Source organism: Mus caroli, chromosome 9, assembly GCF_900094665.2.
Source record: "Mus caroli chromosome 9, CAROLI_EIJ_v1.1, whole genome shotgun sequence".
NCBI lineage: Eukaryota > Metazoa > Chordata > Mammalia > Rodentia > Muridae > Mus > Mus caroli.
In genome coordinates, this window is record NC_034578.1 from 17,398,119 (window position 1) to 17,420,617 (window position 22,499).

Genomic DNA, 22,499 nt, shown 5'->3' on the forward strand with positions numbered 1-22,499 from the left:
CCCCCCCCCCCCGCCTCCCAGTGCCACCACGCCCATTATCACATCTTCTAAGTAGTACTTTTTTTTTTTTTTTGGTTTTGGGAGACAGAGTTAGCAGTACATTTTTAAAAAGTATTTTTTATTTACGTGTGTGTGCGCACATATGTCCATCCCTGTGTTGGGTAAGTATGGGAGTACTAGTGTCTGTCTGGAGTTACTGTAAGGTGTAGTGTAAACTAGTTATTTAATAGTTATTTAATAGTTGTTTAATAGTTATTTAATATGGGTGCTGGTAGTTGAACTCCAGTCCTCTACAAGAGCAGCGAGAGCCCTTAACCACAAAGCTGCCTTTCTAGCTCTCAAGTATTGGCTCTTGAGATAAATTTTCCCTTAAGCTAGGCTGGCCTCAAATATGTCCTTAATCCTGATCTTGCCTCTATCTTCCAAGTACTGAAGTTGGAGCTGTGCATGGGCATCCTTTTGCAACACAGTCTTGTATAGTTGACACCCATTTGAGTTCCAGTCTCTTCCTTTTTTTTTTTGGTTTTTCGAGACAGGGTTTCTCTGTAAAGCCCTGGCTGTCCTGGAAATCACTTTGTAGACCAGGCTGGCCTCAAACAGTCTCTTCCTTTTAACATGGGAAGAACCTGCATCATCTGGTGACAGTAACACTGTTAGGAGCAGGAGCTGTTACCATATTAAGGGTCAGAGGGACTTGAGCTTTGACCTGCTTAGCTTTTAAGATGTTGTGCAGGGCCCTTCTTTCTGTGCTGCAGGAATAAGGAGGAAGCCCATAGAAAGTTGAAAGGCAGACAGGTCACTGGACTGTGGCTCTTCCCATGTGTGCCTGCTTAGGAGCAGTTAGAGCCTAGGCTTAGTCTCTGACTTCTTATCATCCTACACATCTGCACTCTCTCCTTGCCCCACTTTTGGCCTCGGAAGCCTTTCTCTTTCCTGAGCCACCTCTGCAGCACTCTGCAACTACCATGCTGTGCTGTTAGTTTAACACTCTGACTGGGTAGTGTTGATTGCTAGGCAGTTCTGAAGCTCTTTAGGAAAGTCTCTGGCCAGTCTTGGCACTTTGTCCTTGAAGTTTATACCTTTTGATGGTTGTACCTATATTCTGTCTTGTAACTAGTGTTGCTGAAAGGCCTCACTGGTGTGATGGAGCAGATTGGTGCTGTGGAGGGGCTTAGCCGTTGACTGGTGGACACTTGCAGCCTGGTCAGGCTATTGGTAGGGCATAAGAATAGGGTAGATTGTAGTTTGCGTGTTGCTTACAGAATTATGTAACTGCTTTTGCCTTGTGTTGTACATTTGGGTGTCTTTTCTAAATGTTCATTTGTCTCTTAAGTACATTCAATTTTTATTGCTTAGAGGGGGGTACACATGCCATAACACCTAAGGAGGTTCAGATGACAGCTTGCAGGAGGAGTTGGTTTTTGCACCCTTATCCCTGAGCCATTCTGCTGGCAGCTCCTTCCAGAAATTTTTTTTTTTTTTTTTAGTTTTTTAACAGTTTGTCCATATACATAATATATTTTGATTATTTTTACTCCCTCTTCACCCTGTCACATTCCTACTGAGTCCTTTATAACAAGTCCCTTCTTGCCTCAGGGTTTTTGTTGTTGTTTTATTTGTTTTGTTGCTGTTTTATAGCCCATTGCCTTTAATTAAGGTTGCTTGTAAAAGTATGTTTGTATGGTAGTGGTGGGATTGTTCCATACTCTGGTGCAAGGGCAACTTAGCAATGGTTGCAACATTGAAGAAAATGACTCCCTTTTCCTCAGCAACTACCAAAAGGGCCTCAGCTAGGGTGGGGCCTCATAAGCCACTCCTCCATCTATGCTAAAATGACAGATCCCAAGCAGTATAGTTCTTGTGCAGTAGTCCCAGCTACTGTGAGGTTCTGAGTGCAGTGGCCAGGTAATGTCAGAAAGACATGCTTTCAGTGTTCCTACCACATCCTACTCCTCTTAGCATCCTATCTGCCCACTCTTCTGTGCTGTTGTTTCCTAGACCTTGGAGCCAGTGACTAAATGTCCCATTTAGAGCCATGCACTTAGTAATCTCTTATTTTCAGCACTTGGACTGGTTATGAGTCTGCATTAACCCAAGCCCACTGCAAACAAGCTTCTCTGCCCAAGGTTGAGAGTACTCACCACTTTTCCTTGTGACCTAATTTTCTCTGCAGTGTCCTCAAGAGTCAGAGCTCCTACCTTTTTTCCTTTTCCCAACATATTGTGATATTTTGGTTGATACTTGGTTTATGTGTGTTTGATTTCTTTTTTGTATGTGGTGTGTATGCATGTGTATGTATCCTGCTCTATCACTCACCTTAGTCCTTACACAAGCAGTTTCAAGGAAGCTGGAGCTAGGGAGTGAGCAGAAAGCTTTAGCCAGCCATCCTCCTGTCTCTAACCTACACAGTGCTGGGGTTACACAGACTTTTTTTTTTTTAAAGATTTATTTATTTATTATATGTAAGTACACTGTAGCTGTCTTCAGACACTCCAGAAGAGGGCGCCAGGTCTCGTTATGGATGGTTGTGAGCCACCATGTGGTTGCTGGGATTTGAACTCTGGACCTCCGGAAGAGCAGTCGGGTGCTCTTACCCACTGAGCCATCTCACCAGCCCCGGTTACAGACTTTCTGTTATGAGTGTTGGGGGGGTCACCTGCTGGTGTTCATGTCTGTTTAGCAAGTGTTCTTACCTATTAATCTATCTCCTGCCCTGTTTATTTATTAAAATAGGGTTATAGCCCAGGCTGGCCTTAACTTTCGTTTTCTGAGTGCAGGGAATACTATCATGCCTAATAAGCACAGTTTCGTTTTTCTTTTGCCTGCCTGCCTGCCTTCCTTTCTCTGTTTCTCTATAGCCCTGGCTTTCCTGGAACTTGCTTTGTAGACCATTCTGGCCTTCAGACTCAGAGATTACTCATGTTTCTGCCTTCTAAGTGCTGGGATTAAAGATGTACACCACCAAGTTCCACAGTTTTCATCATTTCTTTTTCCTTTTCTTTCCCTCCCTTTCTTCCTTTCACAGCATTGGCTGGCCTGGAACTTGCTCTGCAGCGCCAGTCTGGCCTCCCTCTCACAGCACTCCTGCCTCTGTCCTCACCAGGGGTTGGGAATAGTGCCTGTATTTCGCTGAATATTTCTACCCACAACATATTTTGGTAGCTTGTTAATCTTATGTTTATCTTTATTTTTTTATTACATTTATTTGTGTGCATGGGGAAGAACACAGTATGTCACCCATGTGGAGGTCAGAGGACAACTTGAGGAATGTAGTAGTTGTTTCTCTCCTTCCACTGTGTGGACCCTAAAGTTTGAAGGAAGGTCATCAGGCTTTGTGTGACTCCTTTTGTCCTTTTACCTCTGCCTGGATCACTTGTGTGTGCCACCATGCTCAGCTTTATATTACATTCTGAGTTTTAGTGCTGGGGATAATACCCAGTATCTGCAGTGTGTTAATAAGCACGTGCTCTACTACTGAGCAACCCGTTTCACCGCCTGCCCTAGTTTATTTATAAAGCCCGGCATACTTTGGTGCTGGAGTGCAGCCAGGGGAATGAGCATGTGCCTAGCTTGTATGGGTGTTTGAATCTAGAATTTATCATTTCTGTGACAAATGCCTGTAATCTAGCACTTGGAAGATAGAGATAGAGGAGAATCAGGAATTTAAGGTCATCTTTTATCTGTATAGAAAATTTTAGGCGGAGCCTGAGCTATAATAGAAAATCCTGCCTTGAAAAACTAACCCTAGGATTGGGGAGCTGGCCTAATGGATAAATCTGAAAGCTTGTTTCCTCTCCAGGCCACAGCAGGAATGGATAAAAACCTGAGTTAGAGTTCCAGTATCCTTGGGACAAGCTAGACTATGGCCTCATGGAGGATGTAATCCTAGTGCTGTGATAGGACAGAGACAGGAGGATCCCTAGGGCTTTCCAGGTGCTAACCTAGCTCTGGGTTTGGTGAGAGGCTCTATTGTAAAGGATAAAGTGGGAAATGATAGAGCATGACACCCAATACCACCTCTGTCCTCCATGTGCGCCCACAGAGACTGGTGTGCATATAGTACACACTTGCCAAATAGAGCATATGTCCAGAATGTGGGTTCTGTTTGGTTCCAGGACTGCAAAAGAGTAAGCTAGGCTTGGTGGTACATGTTTGTTGTCCTAACACTTGGGAGGTGAAAGCCAAAGGATTTGAAGTTTGGGGGCCAAAAACTCTTTGACAATATGTTGTGGGCCACTACCCCACCACCCCACTGCATTCCTGGCTCCCATTGCATGCATGCTGTATAGGAAGAAATGAAACAGGGAACACAGGGAAACAGAAACACTTCAGTCTGTCTGTCTTCTCAAAGCCTGTTGGTTTTGTATTGGGAAATTGGAGTTAGTTGTTTTGGTGCTTTGGCTTGTCTACCTGGGAAGACAGATGTTTCCTGATGTGAGCAGACCCTTTGTGAGCTAGCAACTTTATCCCTACTACCAAGTATTTAGCTGCTGAGATGATCCATTTCTGGGGTATTGAAAACTAAAAAGGTTTTCTGATCTTATAGATAGTTGAAGTATTGGTAACACCAAGGAAGTGTCACAATTTGAAAAGATAAGCCAAGACTGATTTCCAGACACTACAAGAAAAAAGGAGGGGAAAATGGTAAGACATTTTTTTCTTTGGTCATCAACACTTTTCCTTCACTTACATACAGAGACAGCATGTCCCCAGAGCATTTGATGCTGTTAGCATTTTATCTTAGATATTTGAATTCTCTAAAACAATTACGTGTCACGATGTGAATACAGTAGTCCCCCCTTAGCTGTGTTCTCAATTCCCGCGGTTTCAGTTACCTGCGGTCCACCGCAGTCTGAAAATATTAAGTGGAAATTTCCAGAAAGAAAAAATTGATAAGTTTTAAATTGTGCACCGTCCTGATGCCTGCGTCATTCACCTCACTTCATCTCATCACGTAGGCATTGTATCATCATCACTTCATCACAAGAAGAAGAAGGGTGAGTAGGACGATGCTACTTGGAGACAACATTCGCATTCCGTCCTGTCTAAGCCTTTCCTGTGCCCGATTGACCGATTAAACTACCGTACCTGTGTGTGTAGAGGTCAAACCCAGACCGTATTGGTTTTGGTGATGTCCGCGGTTTAAGGCTTCCATTGGGGTCTTGGAATGTGTACCCCGCGGATAAGGGGGGACTACTGTAGTATAGCGATACGTAGAGTGCCCCATTCCTGCTGCGGCCTGGAGAGTCTCCTCTCAGGTCCTGGGTCACGTTCCCATAGACTGTCTTCTGAAGGATGGAATGGTACTGAGGTGAGGGTGGGCTGCTGGCTGTCCTTGCATCATTTTTAGCGTAGTTTTCGCATTTCCAGCGTCCCATGAGAATTTTTGTGAATGATGATCGCCATGTGATGGCAAAGCATTCTTCAGTGTACCCAACACAAGAGGAGCTGGAGGCTGTACAGAACATGGTGTCCCATACTGAGCGGGCCCTGAAGGCTGTCTCTGACTGGATTGATGAGCAGGAGAAAGGCAACAGCGAGCTCTCTGAGGCAGAAAATATGGACACGCCCCCAGATGATGAGAGCAAAGAAGGGGCTGGGTGAGTCTCTGTCTTTGTCTCTGTCCGTTGCATCTGTGTTTGTGTGTGTGCGCGTGCACATGTATGTATGTATGTGTATATGTTTGTTGAGGAGGGCTTAGGTCTTTTCAGGCAGGGTCTCATGTAGCTCAGACTTACTATCTCACTATATAGCCAAGCCTTCCCTTGAATTCCTGACACTGCATGCTGCTATCTTAGCTAGCTCATTTAAGTGCCTTTTTTTTTTTTTTTTTTTTTTTTTTTTGACAGGATCTCACTGGATAGCCTGTGCTGGCCTTTAACTTATTTTGTAGCCCAAGGTAGCATGAAAATCACAGAGATCCTTCTGCTTCAGCCTCCTGAGAGTTGGGATTACAGGTCTGTGTCACCATGTGGCACAGCTAAGCTAGCATCTCTTCTAAGAAGTGCCAACCCCTTTGGGTTCTAGCTAGGTCGGTTTCCCATTGAGCCTGACTTTTGTCTGTCTCTCAGGGAACAGAAGGCGGAACACATGACTAGGACCCTGAGGGGCGTGATGCGGGTCGGCCTGGTAGCCAAGGGTCTTCTGCTCAAGGGGGACTTGGATCTGGAGCTGGTTCTGCTCTGTAAGGAGAAGCCCACAACCGCCCTTCTGGACAAGGTGGCTGACAACCTGGCCATCCAGCTCACTGTGAGTCATTGTCAGCACCACCATCACCACCATCATGCCAGGGGGTGGGAGGTCCTAGATCTTGTGGAGAAGAGATGGTCAAAAGAAGGGAGAGCCTATCTGCCATGTGCCAGGGAGCAGGCTCCCTCTTGCACTTTCTTTGTGTTCACTTTGATAGCAGGCAGGAAACCATGGAGTATCTGGGAAATTACCTGTTGTATGTAGTGGCTAATTATCGAAAGCCTTGTACTCCTACCTTTGAAGCCTGGGCTATTGGGCTAGAAATATGTAGGCTGAATGGGATGGGGAAGTCAGACATGGACATACTTAAAACTCCATCTGGCTACAGCTGCAGGGAGTCCAATGGTAGAGTAGAGAAGGGGGAATAAGAGTGTGGTCATGGTGGCTCATACCTGTAATCCCAGCATTTAAGAGGCTGAGTCAGGAAGATTATATGTTCAGCCTGGGCTATAGAGTAAGACCCTGACTCAAAAAACAAACAGAAAAACCTCAGTCATTTCTTCTGTTACTAAAATGTTGCATAAGTAATGGTATTTAATACTTATTTAACATTTTCTAAGCCAGACCCAGAGTCAAACATATGTTTATCTCTCTCCCCCACTTTCTTTGAGACTCTGTCCATTTTGGTCCACTTTACCTTCCCTGACTTGAGAAAGAATCTCATATAGCCCAGGCTGGCCTTACCATCTCTTTTCTCTTGCCTCCAGAGAGCTAGGATTATAGGAGGGGGTCTCCCTGGCCAGTTGCCGTGGCTGACATCACACTTGTCTGAGTGATGGGGATGATGTAACATTCAGGAGTGTAGAAGCTGATCCCAGGGCAGTCAGAGATGACAAAGCTGCTTCACTGCCATAGTCTGCATTTGTAGGAAAGTCTTCATGGAGTTAACTAAAAGACAGCAAGCAGAAATTCAAAATTGGTTTTAAATCTTGCTACTTTGCAAAGAAAAGTATCTCTGTATGCCAATAAACATTTCCATAATGTGTTGTGTACATGCTCAGGACAGGAGTGTGAGTTGAGATCTGGAGGGGTAATTGTAGAATGTTAGAAACCAGAGAACTGCTGAAGGTTTCTCATAGTTGTGATTTCAGTTATTATTACTTTTTTTTTTTTTTTTTTTTTTGGTTTTTAGAGACAGGGTTTCTCTGTGTAGCCCTGGCTGTCCTGGAACTCACTTTGTAGACCAGGCTAGCCTCNAGCCCTGGCTGTCCTGGAACTCACTTTGTAGACCAGGCTAGCCTCGAACTCAGAAATCCACCTGCCTCTGCCTCCCGAGTGCTGGGATTAAAGGCATGTGCCACCATGCCGGGTTTTATCACATCTTTTTAAAGATTGTTAAAGAGCTTTGTGAAGAGCTGTTCATTAGGGTTAGTAATGGCTGCCTCACAATGTGCATATAGTGTCCTTGGTGAGTTCATCCAATTTTATCCCTAGTGCACACACAAAAGTCCATGCTCCTGTGGCTGTGAATCTTGACAGCTCACATCCTCACACTCTCTAAGGACTACTTTTGGACATCTGGAGATAGGAAAAATGAACATGCCTTCTCCCAGTTACTGGTTGCCAGGGATGCTTTAAACTCTCCCTATGATACAGGACAGCTTCCTCAGCAAGAAATTACTTGGTCCAGAAGGTGAACCATGCAGATTGAGAAATCTGCCTGTCAGTTTTCAGGGCACATGTCTTCTCCACAGTATATGCGCTTTACTTCTTTTAACGAAAATGATAAAAGAAACCTAATTTCCAGTTAGCATGAACTAGCTATCATATTAAAGCCGTTCAGCTTGGACTGTTGAGCACCCTGCAGACCTGCTCTGCAGGAGGCACATGCCCCACCTTTATCATTGGCTAGAGGCTGGGGTAGTGGGCTTCTTTCTCTTCAACAGTTGTCTGCTAATTGCTTCTCCCAGCATGGAACTTGTTCAGGCTGAGGATCCCCCTATGTTATGGGCCCTTGGCTTCCCAGCCTTGAAGTGTTGGCATGTTAGGTGCATGCTAGAAATTAGAGTCTTAAGCCTTGAGGTAGCTCTGAAGTTGAGGTGGGGACATCCGTATGGTAAGAAGACCCTGCCTCAGGAAATGAAAAGTAAAACTTTTTGTTGTTTTGTTTTAAATATATTCACCCTTTGTTATCTTAGACTGGCCTTGTACTCTGTCTTCTTGCCTCAGCATCCTGAGTGTTGGGATTATAGACATGTACCTCCCTGGCTTGCCTGGGTCTTCCTGTGTAGACTAGGTTGCAAGTTTGAGAACTTGCAGTGTCCTCTTGGCTCTGTCTTCAGAGTGCTGGGATTTTAGGCATGTACCCCGATGCTCAGGTTTGAATCTCATCCTTGTTTGTTTTTAAATTAAGATTCATTGTTGTTGGTGTCATTCTGTTGCCCTGGCTGGCTCTAACCTCTTGGGTTCAAGTGATTCTTTGGCTTCAGTCTCCCAAGTAACTGGACTGGCTGCCACTGCAATGGCTCCTTTAACTCTATGCCCTTGAGATAGTCTTGTTCAGTGGCTCTTATTAGCTTTAACCTCATTGTCCTGCCTCAGGTCTCTTAAGTGCTGGTCCTCTACACTTAATACTCTTAGTGGGAAATAGCTTCTTTGGTTACAGGGTTACAGGCCCAAAGACCTGGCCAGCCAAGGGCAGCTCCTGACAGACCAAATAGCGGCTCTCCTAACATTCATAGCATGAGACGCAACAGTTTGTCAGGATTGTTGATTGCCTTGCAGAGAAAGTGTTTATGAAAGCTACCTTTTTTCCTCCTCCAGACTGTAACAGAAGACAAGTATGAAATACTCCAGTCTGTGGATGATGCTGCGATTGTGATAAAAAACACAAAAGAGCCCCCCTTGTCCTTGACCATCCATCTGACCTCCCCTGTTGTCAGAGAAGAAATGGAGAAAGTATTAGCTGGAGGTAGGGAGGCCGAGAGAGGCCAGCAGAACATTGCAGACTTGGTGTTCCCTCTTGCTCAAATGTGCTATTCAGTTTTGGAGTGCTCTGATTAGAGGGTGTCAGTGTAGCTCTGACTGCCTTTACTCTAAATTCATGTCTCCCCTCGGCCTTGTATTCTTGGGAGTTTGACCCAACAGTGGCACTAAAAGTGAGTAGCACTTTGCATAGGGAGTGCACCATTTTGCTTCTCTTACTCCTCGAATGGTCTGGAATCTCCTTGTTAAACTTGTTTCCCTCTTGGAAAAAAGTGTGTCCCTGGGAATCTTACAGTGTTGCAGTGGTTAGCAGCAACCAGATGGCTTCTGTAAGAACGGCACGTAGGAGTAGTGGTCAGCTGGCCCTGCGGCACAGTCTGGGTGTTTTGTTTGGCCTCTGCCTGTGGCACTCTATGAGCTTTAGAGAGGCCAGGAGCAGCAGCAGAGTTTTGGATAAGGTTTTAGACTATTGTGCTGTCTTCCAGCCCAGACTTTGCACTTCAGATTCTAAGCTAAAATGCATAGTCCACAATTCACTGATCTCCCTGGGGCCCTCCTGGGCCTGCTGTCCAGCCTTATCCAAATCCTTGATAGCTGGCAGAGCCAAACGACAGCCTAGTTGTACCGCAGTGGAGGTTGACTTGTTGATTTCCCTTTGGCACACGTATCTGATGCCAGTGAGCAAAGCCCTCTTAGCTTATCCACTCGGGGACGCTGGACCTTTGACCAACAGGACTCTCTCTGTCAAGGCCTGGGGCTAGGGCAGTCCCGCCTGGTGGGCGGAGGTGGTCCCCTGCGCTACAGGTGGATGCCTGTTTGTGAGAAGCAGAGAGGGAGTTCATTTCCACTCCCCCACCTCTTTTTTTGTTTTTGTTTTGTTTTTGTTTTTCCTATTGTAAATTCCAGCCTAGCTAATTCGTGGGGATGTCTACTAGAAGATAGGGTTAGCCTATCTTTTCCCTTCCCTACCGATTGTTCCTTTTAGAGTAACTTTTCTTTTTTGATTTTGTTTTTTTGTTTCTGTGGTTTAAAATTTGGGAGAGGGCCTCCCAATTTTTCTGACTTCCTCTCAGAGCAGAGCTGATGGCACTTTAGCCTCTCCTTCCCTTGTCCAGGGTGGACACAAATTGAGATTGTGGGAGACTCAGCTGCCCTTTAGGAAGCTGCCACATCCCCTTTGTACCTGACAGAACCCCTTGGTCAAACTGTGCCTTGTCTTCTTATTCCATCCATGAATAGAAACGCTATCAGTCAACGATCCCCCGGACGTTCTGGACAGGCAGAAATGCCTTGCTGCCTTGGCGTCCCTCCGACACGCCAAGTGGTTCCAGGTTTGCATTTTGTTCTTCTCTTTGTCTTTTGGTAGAGAATGCCTAAGTTTTGCAACATGGCTAACTTTGACCATAAAATGTCCATAACATTGACTGTAGCCGTGCCGATCTTGTTAGCACCTGCGGCGTGCAGCTGCTAAAGGAGCGCGCCTCAATCAATTTGACTTGTCAGCCCTGAGGAGGCTCATGCTGAGCAGGGGCTGCTTTGCAGTAAGGGTAACAGGCTTCCACATATACAATGCTTGAGATGCTGGCCACATACTTGGTGGCTTTGTACCCCTGCAGTCGTGTACCCTTGGCAAAGCAGCACCATGAGACTCAAGTTGTTGATGTTTGCCTGGTGTCTTCCATGGTGCCCTGAGTATGAAGAGTCTGCACTTTCTTCCTCTAGGCCAGAGCCAATGGACTGAAGTCATGTGTCATTGTCATCCGTGTCCTAAGGGACTTGTGTACCCGAGTGCCCACCTGGGGTCCCCTCAGAGGATGGGTAAGATACACTTGTGACTAGAGGTGGGGCTAGTGTTTGTCCAGGCAGGCCCCTTGAGAGTGTAGCCTTCACATAGCTTCATGGCTGGCTATTGGCTTGGGTGGCTGCTGTTGTGATCAGTTATACCTTGGGTTGGGGTAGAAGGAAGACTAGGGCCTTCTGTGGGGGACATAGTTCGGAGAGGAGGTGGGAGCTGGCCAAGCAGTGCTGTTACTAATCTTAGGATAGGTGTACAAGTATCCTTGAACCTTGTGCCAACTAGGGTCTGAGGCCTATTCTGACTGCTGCCTGTTTTTTTTTTTTTTTTGGTTTTTCGAGACAGGGTTTCTCTGTATAGCCCTGGCTGTCCTGGAACTCACTTTGTAGACCAGGCTGGCCTCGAACTCAGAAATCCGCCTGCCTCTGCCTCCCAAGTGCTGGGATTAAAGGCGTGCGCCACCACCGCCCGGCTGCTGCCTGTTTCTTAACAGCCTGCCATTAAACACATCCTTTCTAGTGGTTACATTTTAAGCATAATTACCCATTTAGGTTCTCAGTGTTGTTCCGTGCCTGTGAAAGTCTGCCAACCCCTGCTAGATGTCTGATACTGGACTTTCACCTCACTGGCTAGCTTTGATTCTTGGGACCGACCCCTTAGCCTCTCTCACATGGTAATAGGCTTCCTGGGATGTCATTTTCTGCAGCTGGAAGCTCATTATACTTCTTGCTTTTTAGCCTCTGGAGCTGCTGTGTGAGAAGTCCATCGGCACTGCCAATAGGCCAATGGGTGCTGGTGAAGCCCTGCGGAGAGTGCTGGAGTGCCTGGCATCCGGCATCGTAATGCCAGGTTGGGGCCTTGTGATTTTCAAGGGACAGGGAAAAGGACAGGGATGAAGGCCTTACAGCCACTGCCTCACTGGTCCACTGACTGGGTTAGGGCTACAACAGCTCCATGTCCCCCTGCTAGGGCCAAAGCACGTGACTACCCTCTTGCACCATCATATCCAGCCCTGTACCGGGTCCGCAGCCATGAATCAGAGGGCGGACCCGGGGCCCGAGGTGACCCACTCCCACGTGACTTTTCTTGCTCTGAGACACACATGATTTATTTCTGTCAAGGGCTGGATGCCGAGTGGGTCACTGAGCTCGGTGTGTTTTCCAGAGCTGGGTGTGGATGGGGCGCGGGGGGGTAACACACCTGGTTCCCTCAGCCAACAACTCTTATGAGACGACAAGAGATAATCCTCTGCATATCTTCCTTGTTTCCTGCCTTCAGATGGTTCTGGCATTTATGACCCTTGTGAAAAAGAAGCCACTGATGCTATTGGGCATCTAGACAGACAGCAACGGGAAGATATCACACAGAGTGCGCAGGTATAGTCGTCGCCATTGCCAACATGAGCCCTTACCCAGTCTGCACTCACTGGCTCCCAGTTCCATTACTGGGCATTTGAAGGGCAGCCCCTGGATCATAGGCTCAGGTTGGGGACCAAGGCAAAGGCATGGTGTCTCTGATACAGGGTGCTCCAATCTGGGCTATTTCTTTGTTCTGGCGCCATATGTGATTGTTGTCTGCCTTCCACCCTGCTTGTATGCCATGTTGGCACAGCAAGGGCAGTGGGCAACAGCTTTGCAGTGGGGCTCTTCCCCTGTGGGTCTAACACCTGACTCCATGTGGCAACCAGCCCCAGGTTGGGGTTTCCTGTACTCATCTTGAGGGGGGTGGTCACAGGCTGGCCCTCCCCCACAGCAAGGCTGGGCCCGAGCTGTCAGGCCCTGCCCTGGCTGTCAGGGGACCCCTTGATGACCTAGGGGAGACTGTTAGTAGCCCTCCAGCTCCTGCCCCATCTCAGAAGGCATTAGTAAGCACACACACAGTCACTATAGCATGAGGCAGCGGAGTCAGACTTTCTTCCCTTCTATAGCACGCTCTGCGGCTTGCTGCCTTTGGTCAACTCCATAAAGTACTGGGAATGGATCCCCTGCCTTCCAAAATGCCCAAGAAACCAAAGAACGAGAACCCGGTGGACTACACTGGTAAGGACACACAGACATTGATGACAGGTTCTCTCTAGAGTGCCGTTTGCACGTCTCAGCTGCTTTCAATTGGTCTCCTTTTCAGTTCAAATTCCCCCCAGCACCACCTATGCTATCACACCCATGAAACGCCCTATGGAAGAGGATGGGGAGGAGAAGTCTCCCAGCAAAAAGAAAAAGAAGATCCAGAAGAAAGGTACGCGTGTGTGCCCTGGTTTGTGGATGCCGTCCTTCCTTCCTTCCTGCCTGCCTGCCTGCCCCAGTGACTGTGTACCTGGAAGTTGTTAGGAGTGTGCTTTTAGTTTTTGCTTTGCTTTAAAAAAAAACATATTCAAAGCCTTTATTACTTTATTCATTCATTCATTGTGGGTTTTTTGTTTGTTTGTTTTGTTTTGTTTTGTTTTGTTTGAGGTGGGATTTCTCTGTAGCTCTTGAACTCAGAGGTCTGGCCTGCCTCTGCCTCCTGAGGGCTGGGATGAAAGACATTACCACCACTGGCCAGCTTTTTTTTTTTTTTTTGTCGGGGGTGGTGGCACACGTCTTTAATCCCCACAGAGGCAGGTGAATTTCTGAGTTCGAGGCCAGCCTGGTCTACAGAGTGAGTTCCAGGACAGCCAGGGCTACACAGAGAAACCCTGTCTCAAAAACCAAAAAAAAAAAAAAAATTTTTTTTTTAATCTCCATTTATTTAAAAGTGTTTTGTATGGGTGTGAATGTGCATGTGTCATGGTGTTCTTGTGGAGGTTAGAGTACACACTTGGGTGTCTGCCTTCCACCTTGTTTTAGACAAGGTGTCTTTATTGTTCACTGCTGATTAGGTCAGATCAGCTGTCCCATGTACTTCCTGGGAATTGTTGGATTTTCATCTCCTGTCTAGCCACAGGAGTGCAGAGATGACAGACAGGCTGTCTTGTCTGCCTTTTTGTGAGTTCTCAGGATCTGAACTCTAAGGCCTTCATTCACAACAGTAGGCTCTTTGGCCTCTCAGCTGAATGGCGTTTTTTTGGAAACATGGTGTCTGTTAATGTAGCTATCCTTACCCTTGTCCTGGCTGTGGAGACCAGGCTGCCCTCGATGCTGATGTACTGTAAACACTTAATGTCTTGTCTGGTGACCCACTGTCTCTAATCTCGGCACCCATGACGCTCAGGTGAAAAGAACTGCCAGGACTTCAAGTCTAAGCTGAGATACAGAGCGAGAGACTTCCCCCAGAACCAGTGACAGGCCCAGACAGAGAGATGCTCCTTTGAGTCACACCTGCCACAGCGGGTTCTAGCAGTCTCTCGGCTTTGCCTTTTCTGGGCTTGGGAAGTTTGATCCCATCTTGCCTTGTTCTCTTCTTAGAGGAGAAGGCTGATCCTCCCCAAGCTATGAATGCTCTGATGAGGTTAAACCAGCTGAAGCCAGGGCTGCAGTACAAGCTGATCTCCCAGACAGGTCCTGTTCATGCTCCCATCTTCACCATGTCTGTGGAGGTAGACGGCAGTAACTTCGAGGCGTCGGGGCCATCTAAAAAGACCGCCAAGCTTCATGTAGCTGTGAAGGTAAGTGTGAGTACTCCTTTCCTAACAGAAAGTGCACTTCCCACTTTGGCCTCAAGTTTTTCAGGCTTATAGCATGCATCTCAGAAAGGGTATAAGAATATAAGTAGTTAGGTTTTTGTATCATTTGACAAGTTACATCTATCATATGGTCAAAAATAACTCGAGGAACTGAAAGAGAAAAGGTAGTTGGGATTGTGCTGCAAGCTTTCCTAGGAAGCTCTGTGGAGTTTGGGAAGGACCTGTGTAGGTGGATCCTTGCAAGCCTTCCTTGCCTGAGCCCCGGGTCTGTCTGCTCCACAGGTGTTACAGGACATGGGCTTGCCAACAGGCGCTGAAGGCAGAGACTCCAGCAAGGGGGAAGACTCCGCTGAGGAGTCAGATGGGAAGCCAGCAGTAGTGGCCCCACCCCCTGTTGTGGAAGCTGTCTCCAACCCCAGTTCTGTCTTCCCTTCAGATGCCACTACTGAGGTGAGCCTCTGGTGGGTGCTAGAGATGGCGCTGCATGCATGATGGGTGCTAGAAATAACCTATTGCCAGGACAGAGCAGGGGGTCACTAGTCCTTAAATGCAAAACAGAGTCAGGCTCGTCCATCCTGTGGCCCAGTGTGAAATCCCGAAATCTCTTCACACAGTCTGAGATTATTTTGCAGTTTTTAGTTTTTTGTAACTAGGATGGATACCAGGTTCTCAGGCTTAACACCCCCCCCTCTTAATTTTTCTTTTATGTGTGTGTATCTGTACAGCACATGTGTGCAGTGCCCTCATCCTTTAGAACTGAATTTTAAAAAGGTTATGAGCCACCATGTAGGTGCTGGGAACTGAATGTGGGTCCCCTGGAGAACGGCCAGCGCTTTAAAACTCTTGAGTTAGTTTAGTCCCTGGACCTTTTCTTCCCTCTTTAACATAAGCTCCATGGCAATATCATTTTATTATTATAATCTTTCTCTTAGATCCATTATTGTGTGTGTACACATATGAGGACCTGAGCATCCATATAGCATATGCTGAGTGGTCATAGCTTGTAGAAGTCTGTTTTCTACTGTGTGAGTTCAGAGACTGACTTGGAGCATCAGGCTTTGTGGCACAAGCATCTTTCCCATTGAGCTATCTTGCTTGTCCCTGTGTGAAACCTTGGTATATAGTAATTAATGTTTTGCAATATCAAAAGGTTGGACTTAATCTGCCAGATCTTATGCAAGTCACCTGCACAGGAAGCTATGGGAGTCATTCAGCCCAGAACCCTGTTTCCAGGGAGCCAGAACGACATGGGTGGAGCTAGTGTTTCACTGAGACCTATCAGCTGGCATAGAATAGGGGATCCAGATCCAGTTAGGGGTTCAAATGAGAGGGCTTAGCCAGTGACTGTTTCCCTTCTGGGTGGTGGAGTGCCCAAATCTAATTTAGTGGGTTTTGTTTGTTTGTTTGTTTGTTTGTGCTTTCCCTGAGGGTGTCAAATAGCAGGGGCCGATTTTGACTAAGCATGGCAAGAACCCTGTTATGGAGCTTAATGAGAAGAGACGTGGCCTCAAATATGAGCTTATTTCTGAGACAGGGGGCAGCCACGACAAACGGTTTGTTATGGAGGTGAGTAAGCAGGTGGCTGGCTAGAGGCAACTCTGAGCTTCCTGGGAAAGAAGTAAGTGCTCTGGGGGGAGCCCTGGTCCTCTCCAGAAAGGCTTTGAGATAGGCTCTCACCCTGGAGGAGGTGCTGGGTTAGTTCAGCCCACACACACTGTGTGTTTCTACAGGTTGAGGTGGACGGACAGAAGTTTCAAGGTGCTGGTTCAAACAAAAAGGTGGCAAAGGCTTATGCTGCACTTGCCGCATTAGAAAAGCTTTTCCCTGATGCCCCTCTTGCTCTTGAAGCCAACAAAAAGAAAAGGACCCCAGTACCTGTCCGAGGTGGACCCAAATTTGCTGCCAAGGTGAGGATTTACCTTTGACGCCTCTGACCATGGGTGGAAATGTGGATGATCTGAAGGTGGGGCAAACCCCATTCCTCTGCGTTCTCTTTCAGCCACACAACCCTGGCTTTGGCATGGGAGGGCCCATGCATAATGAGGTGCCCCCACCTCCCAACATCCGAGGTCGGGGCCGAGGAGGTAACATCCGAGGGCGAGGACGGGGGCGAGGATTTGGTGGCGCCAACCATGGAGGAGGCTACATGAATGCTGGTGAGGGACCTTTTTCATGTCACCTACTCCAGGAATGATTGTGTACCTTTCCTTGGGAGGCGCAGGGTGAGTGCATGTAACCCTGTAACCTGTCTGTTCTTCTGCAGGTGCTGGATATGGAAGCTATGGGTACAGCAGCAATTCGGCCACAGCAGGCTACAGTAAGTGTGCACTTTCTGTGTCTGCACTTGGGAAGCTGCGGCAGCATAGTCTGGGTCTCGTTAGGGTAGGGTGCTGGCCTCAGCATCTCTGAGGCTCAAGGCCACCAGCCGTACCTTTTTGCGGTGAATAGGTTAGCTGGCCCTCAAGACCCCCACCTCCCCGTCCCTAAAGTGTGTCCTTGACAGTTTTAATGCTAAGACAGCCTTTGAGTACCACTTAAGTTCCTTTGAAGTCGGCATTTTAAATTTCTCTGCTTTAAGCACCAGTCTTTGAGAATGCGCCTTCCTGCCCATGCACCGCTCTTGTCTTGAGAAGGAGCCTTCATTGGGGGGTCACACGAGCAGAGAAATCTAAAACCTGAATTTCAAATGTGGCGCTCTGTGCCCTTTTTCAAAAGAATTCTAATTTCTTCTCTCTGCTCTGTCTCCCCCTTTTGTAGGTGACTTTTTCACAGACTGCTACGGCTATCATGATTTTGGGGCTTCCTAGAGCGTCTAAAAGTATTGACACAAAATCAACTTTTTACTCCAATTTCCTCCAACTCCAAAACCCAAAGTGTCCGTGCTGTGTCCCTGTGCTTCACTGGGGTTCTCAACCGTGGCTTTCCACCGCAGCCTGTCTGAAACTGTTAGCCTGCAGACTTAAGACAATGGCAGTTTCTATCATGAATTTGCCTTTGAGCTTGGTCATTTCGAAGTTCACACTAAGTGGAAAAACCCTTTCTCAGAGATTTTTTTGTGTGTGTGTGTGTGCAGCCTTGCACAGAATTCTAGAGCCAGCGTTGTTCAGCATCAAGGCAAAAGCCCACCTTTGCTTTTTATGGAAAGCATTCTTTTATTTAAAGAGACAGATACTGGCACGTTTAATCTACCTTTGTCTTAATTTACAGCAGGTTTTGTATGCATTTTTAACATTTTCACAAGTTTCCACATCTGGTTGATGCCTTTGGCAGTGATGAAACTGTTTCAGCACATGTGAATCCACAATAGCTGACTCTTTCCTTGCCTTTTTACTGAGCATGTAAACCTCCGGGACGGCCAGGACTGTGGACTGCATAGAGCAGGGCCTCCCACCTTTTGTAAATGCTCTGGTGGGTCCTTGGGGCGAGGAGGTTCTGTGGCTGCTTTAGTTAAGAAAGTGAATTTGCAAAGGCATCAAAACTGCGCTTCCGTTACTTGTGTGAGAAATGAGACAGGCTTGAGAGGAGGGAATAACGGTAAAATTTTGCAAGTCCTGATGGCAGCGTCAGTGACAGACTCCTGGATTGGGTCTGGCTATGTTTTCTTTTTCACAATGGGGCTTTAAAAATGAGCTGGAAGAGTCTGACACCATCACCAGAGGTTTTTCCCAGCTCCCCCTACCCCCACCATGATCTACACTGCCTGGCACACAGACACTGAATCTGTGTGCCTAGAAATTTGTCCCAGTGTGTAATGTATAGAGTCCCTTCCTTTTGGTGGGGAGTCTTGTGATACTGTGGCTAGGCCCCCACTCTGCAGTCTTTGTTGCAGAACTGCCCCTGCCTTGACTTGCAAGATTTGACGTTTATTCAGGCAAAAAGTGGTCAAAATGGTTACTGTGTGATTTGTTTCCCAAGGTTCGAAAAGTCAGTGAAACTTTCTAAGATTTTGCATGATGTATTTTATTTTATTTTTATTTTTTAGAAAGTTATTGTTGGCAAATAATGTCTTTTTATACCAGGAAATAGTTCTGAATGACGTTGAAGACCTACCCTTCCTTATTACTATTATTTTTTAAATGAATACATGTTAAAGTAATGAGCCCTCCGTACTCGAGTCTTCATTCATGCCTGGCTTCAGGCAGGCAGCTCAGTTGCTCAGCAAAGGACCCTGGGGAAGCTAGGGCAGGGCTTGGAGGAGGTACTGGGGTGGGGTTGGGAAGTGGGTAGTGATGGAGCCCTTGGCTTCCCAGTATCCTCACTGAGTCTCCATGTGTTTGCTTTCTTGCATTGTGGAACACTTCCTCCTGCAGTGTTGTGGCTTTGTGATGGGGGTGGGAGAGACCTGTCTAGAGGAGGGCTTGCACAGGGGTATTGCCTCTCCTGGTGCTTGTGCTGGTAGCTGGGGGGAGCATCAGCATGGGTGTGAGGTGTGCATCCACAAGGGGGCAAAGGGAAGGGGTGGTGCCCTTAGTTTTCAACCTGGGAAGGAAGGAAGGACAGGCTTTGTGGGAGTATCCCTTTAACCTTCTACCTGTCTAGGGCTTGATGGGTTTCACTGGGCTTAAAGGTCTGCATGCTAAGGCACCTACTCTGGGAATCCAGGCTTATAGGAACTTCAAGGCCCCCGTTGAGCACTGGCTTCCCTTGAGCCTACCTGGAGATGGGAACTCCCTTCTTCAGTGGGGCTGAAGTGATGCCATGGCCTAGCCCAGCCCATGTCATTCCCCCAAAGTCTCCAATAGGGAGCATGTGACAAACCCAGTGATTAGAAGTGAGGGCCAGAGACTGTATTGGCCGGCCACAGTGCTAGCTCATCAGTCATGCCACTGAGACCCATCAGACATAGCCTGTGCTTGCCTTCTCATGAGCCTGGGGATACATTTTGTGCCCGCAGTCCTGTGTCTTTCACAGGAAGGGAGGAAGGAAGCTTGGCAAGTGTCTGAGTCCCAAATCACTGTCTTAAGAGCACTTGGTCTTTGAAGAAGCATGGTGGTTATGGCAGAGCAGCTCCTCCTGGGGTCTCCAAGGCTTATGCCTGTTAAGTTCATTTCCTGCACGGAGGGGGAAGGGGGTGGCTCACTGCTTCTGGGTGCTTTGCTTTTCCTGTCACCGTTGGGGACATCTGGGTAGCCGTCAGCTAGTCCTGAATGTCATCCACGCTCGGAGCCCATCTCATTGTAATGTTGACATCTGCAAAGCTGCTGTCGTGCTGCTGCTTGGCAAAGACCCCTTGTCATCAGCTGAGGGTGAGTGGAGCTGAAGGCTGGGCTGGCTTAAGCCAGGCTGCCTCAACCAGCAGAGCCTTGTGCTCCAATCTTTTTCTCGCTGCTCTGAGCAGTCGGCTGCGGGCCAGCCTTCAGGGCCCATGACTGCTTCTTCCTCCCCTCCCAGCCCTCACCCTGGGACCATCCATCTAATCTGCTGCTTCCCTGTCTAGGTCAGTTCTACAGCAATGGAGGGCATTCTGGGAATGCCGGTGGTGGAGGCAGCGGGGGAGGTGGTGGCTCATCCAGCTACAGCTCCTACTACCAAGGAGACAGCTACAACTCACCAGTACCCCCGAAGCATGCTGGGAAGAAGCCGCTGCATGGGGGCCAGCAGAAAGCCTCCTACAGCTCGGGCTACCAGTCCCACCAGGGCCAGCAGCAGCCTTACAACCAGAGCCAGTACAGCAGCTACGGCACGCCACAGGGCAAGCAGAAAGGCTATGGCCATGGGCAGGGCAGCTACTCCTACTCCAACTCTTACAACTCCCCTGGTGGTGGTGGGGGCTCTGACTACAGCTACGACAGCAAATTCAGTGAGTTGACCTCCAGTGTCCACTTCCTGGTTGGGGATGGCAAGAAGCCCAGCTCTAGCCAGGAACTGTGAGGTCTTGACTCTGAGAGGGTGGGGAGGTAGGGAGAAACTTGAAAGCATCACCTTGGGCTATAAGTTTCTTCCCTGTCTCCACCTCTGGCTGAGGCCTCTGTCCCCAGGCTATGGCTAGTTAACCAGGTTAGACATTTTGAGGCTGTCGATATCCTGGGACTTGCCAAGGTTCTGCCCAGCTCCTCAGGGATCCATCCTCATGCGCGGGTCTCAGAACCTTATGTGCACTGTTGCCCAGTAGGGTTGAGTAGCTGTGAGCTTGTCCTCATGACAGGAGAACAGCAATTAGAAGGACTGGGGACTAAGTAAGTGGTGTGGATGGTGGGGAAGGTGAAGCAGAGGGAGGTGGGACAGTGAGACAGATGAACTTGAGAGTGGGTTACAAGCCTGACCAGGGCAGGGTGACTGACAGGCTTGCCACTAAGGCCCTTGCCTACCTCAGTTATCCTTGGTTCAGGCTCTAATCACACTGATTCCTTCCTCAGACTACAGTGGGAGTGGAGGCCGGAGTGGAGGCAACAGCTATGGCTCCAGCGGGTCATCGTCCTACAACACAGGCTCACATGGAGGCTATGGCGCAGGCTCCGGAGGCAGCTCTTCATACCAAGGCAAACAAGGTGGGCCCACATGGGGTGGGGAGGGTTGAGCGCTTTTGAGGGCACAGGACTTGACAGGAATGCACTGGGCCTGAGGCTATACTGGCAACTGCTAGTGACTGTGCTTGGGGGTTGGGGAACCTGGGTGCTGGCCCACACCGTACTGTTCAGTCTTTAGAAGCTAGAGACCTCAAATTGCCCAACTCTGCCCTCCCACCCATTTTTTTTGTGTGTGGCTCCGTAGACCAAGCTGACCTCAAACTCACAGAGATGTGCCTGCCTCTGCCTCCTGAGTGCTGAGACACTCACTCATAAAGCTGTGTACTGCCACACTAGCTCAGGTTCTTACATGGTAGCACCAAATTAAAGAGGCACTTGTGTCAGAGGGGATTGAACTGAGCTGTAGGGCTCCTTTCTCTGGCCAGAAAGTCAACACTTGACATCATCCACTAGAGGCTTGTCCCACTTCTCAGGGTAGCAGTGAGTGATAGGCCTATATGACAAAGCAGGAGCTGCCACCTCAGTGTACAATTCTGTCCTCTAAGCCACTTTCATCTTGCAGGAGGCTACTCATCACAGTCAAACTACAGCTCCCCTGGGTCCAGCCAGAGCTACAGTGGCCCTGCCAGCTCCTACCAGTCCTCACAGGGTGGCTACAGTCGGAACACAGAGCACAGCATGAACTACCAGTACAGATAAAGGCCCAGGCTGCCTGCCCCTCTCAACCTTCTGCACCTCTGCCTCCAACTTGTCTCGGGAGATTGAGTCTGCACATCACCAGTTGCCATGTTCACTGGGCCAGTGCCCACCCGTCCACGTTGCTGACGTTGCCACGCTGTGAGGTGTGGTGGTCCCTGGGACCCGTGCCGTGACCCCTATTTAGCTGTGTTTTGGACTCCGTGTCTTCAGTGGTTTGTTAGTTACCATTACGTAAACCTTGTCTGAGTAGTGTTCCGAGGTCTTGCCGTTCCGTATCCCTCTGTCTGTTTATGCCTGGTGTGAGTTCCATCGGGTGTCTTTAAATAGTTGCAGGAGGGATGCGTCATCTGTTAATGCTTTTTGTGAAGTGAGTTAATGAGCTTTCATTATTTTAATGCTTAGTGTTTCAGTTTTATAAGTGAAAATTTTTTTTTAAAAAACAGTGGATTTTTTTTTTTTTTTTTTTTTTTTTTGGTATGTCTGGATCATTCAGACAGTACATTTGAATTCCGCTGAATGTAGATAAATAAAAGAAAAACAAAACAACGCCTGTCTCAGGCCTGGGTATCTGACCCCCAGCCATGGAAGAGGGGAGCAGGTCAGAGAAGACATGTTTACTAGCGAGAGTCCATCTGCAGGCCTTCCAATGTCTTCTCCGTTTGGATGGTGTTGGTTCTCCAAGTCTTCATTCACTCTACAGGACCCCAGCAGTCTCAAACTTGCACAACTCCTCCTACCTCAGCCTCCCAAGTGCTGGGATGTT

General features: G+C 48.0%; 1 protein-coding gene across 9 annotated transcripts in view; it reads left to right on the plus strand.

The window, feature by feature from the left end:
* Ilf3 (interleukin enhancer binding factor 3) overlaps positions 1-22,279 on the plus strand; it is a 37,558-nt gene extending 15,279 nt beyond the window's left edge. For 2 of the 9 annotated variants that reach the window (XM_029481634.1, XM_021171360.2), the window contains 20 exons: positions 4,547-4,644; positions 4,959-4,997; positions 5,356-5,600; positions 6,072-6,249; positions 9,013-9,160; positions 10,414-10,505; positions 10,897-10,992; positions 11,707-11,818; positions 12,248-12,345; positions 12,897-13,008; positions 13,094-13,204; positions 14,353-14,552; positions 14,853-15,020; positions 16,011-16,136; positions 16,301-16,477; positions 16,570-16,726; positions 16,834-16,887; positions 20,008-20,370; positions 20,927-21,058; positions 21,600-22,275. In XM_029481634.1, coding sequence (XP_029337494.1) covers positions 4,642-4,644; positions 4,959-4,997; positions 5,356-5,600; positions 6,072-6,249; positions 9,013-9,160; positions 10,414-10,505; positions 10,897-10,992; positions 11,707-11,818; positions 12,248-12,345; positions 12,897-13,008; positions 13,094-13,204; positions 14,353-14,552; positions 14,853-15,020; positions 16,011-16,136; positions 16,301-16,477; positions 16,570-16,726; positions 16,834-16,887; positions 20,008-20,370; positions 20,927-21,058; positions 21,600-21,736 — 2,748 coding nt within the window. In that variant the 5' untranslated portion in view covers positions 4,547-4,641 and the 3' untranslated portion in view covers positions 21,737-22,275. Of the gene's footprint in view, positions 1-4,546; positions 4,645-4,958; positions 4,998-5,355; positions 5,601-6,071; positions 6,250-9,012; positions 9,161-10,413; positions 10,506-10,896; positions 10,993-11,706; positions 11,819-12,247; positions 12,346-12,896; positions 13,009-13,093; positions 13,205-14,352; positions 14,553-14,852; positions 15,021-16,010; positions 16,137-16,300; positions 16,478-16,569; positions 16,727-16,833; positions 16,888-17,327; positions 18,747-20,007; positions 20,371-20,926; positions 21,059-21,599 lie in introns of those variants that run through there. The other 7 variants (XM_021171357.1, XM_029481635.1, XM_029481636.1 and 4 more) reach the window with 7 other exon arrangements.
* The last annotated feature ends 220 nt before the right edge of the window (positions 22,280-22,499 follow it).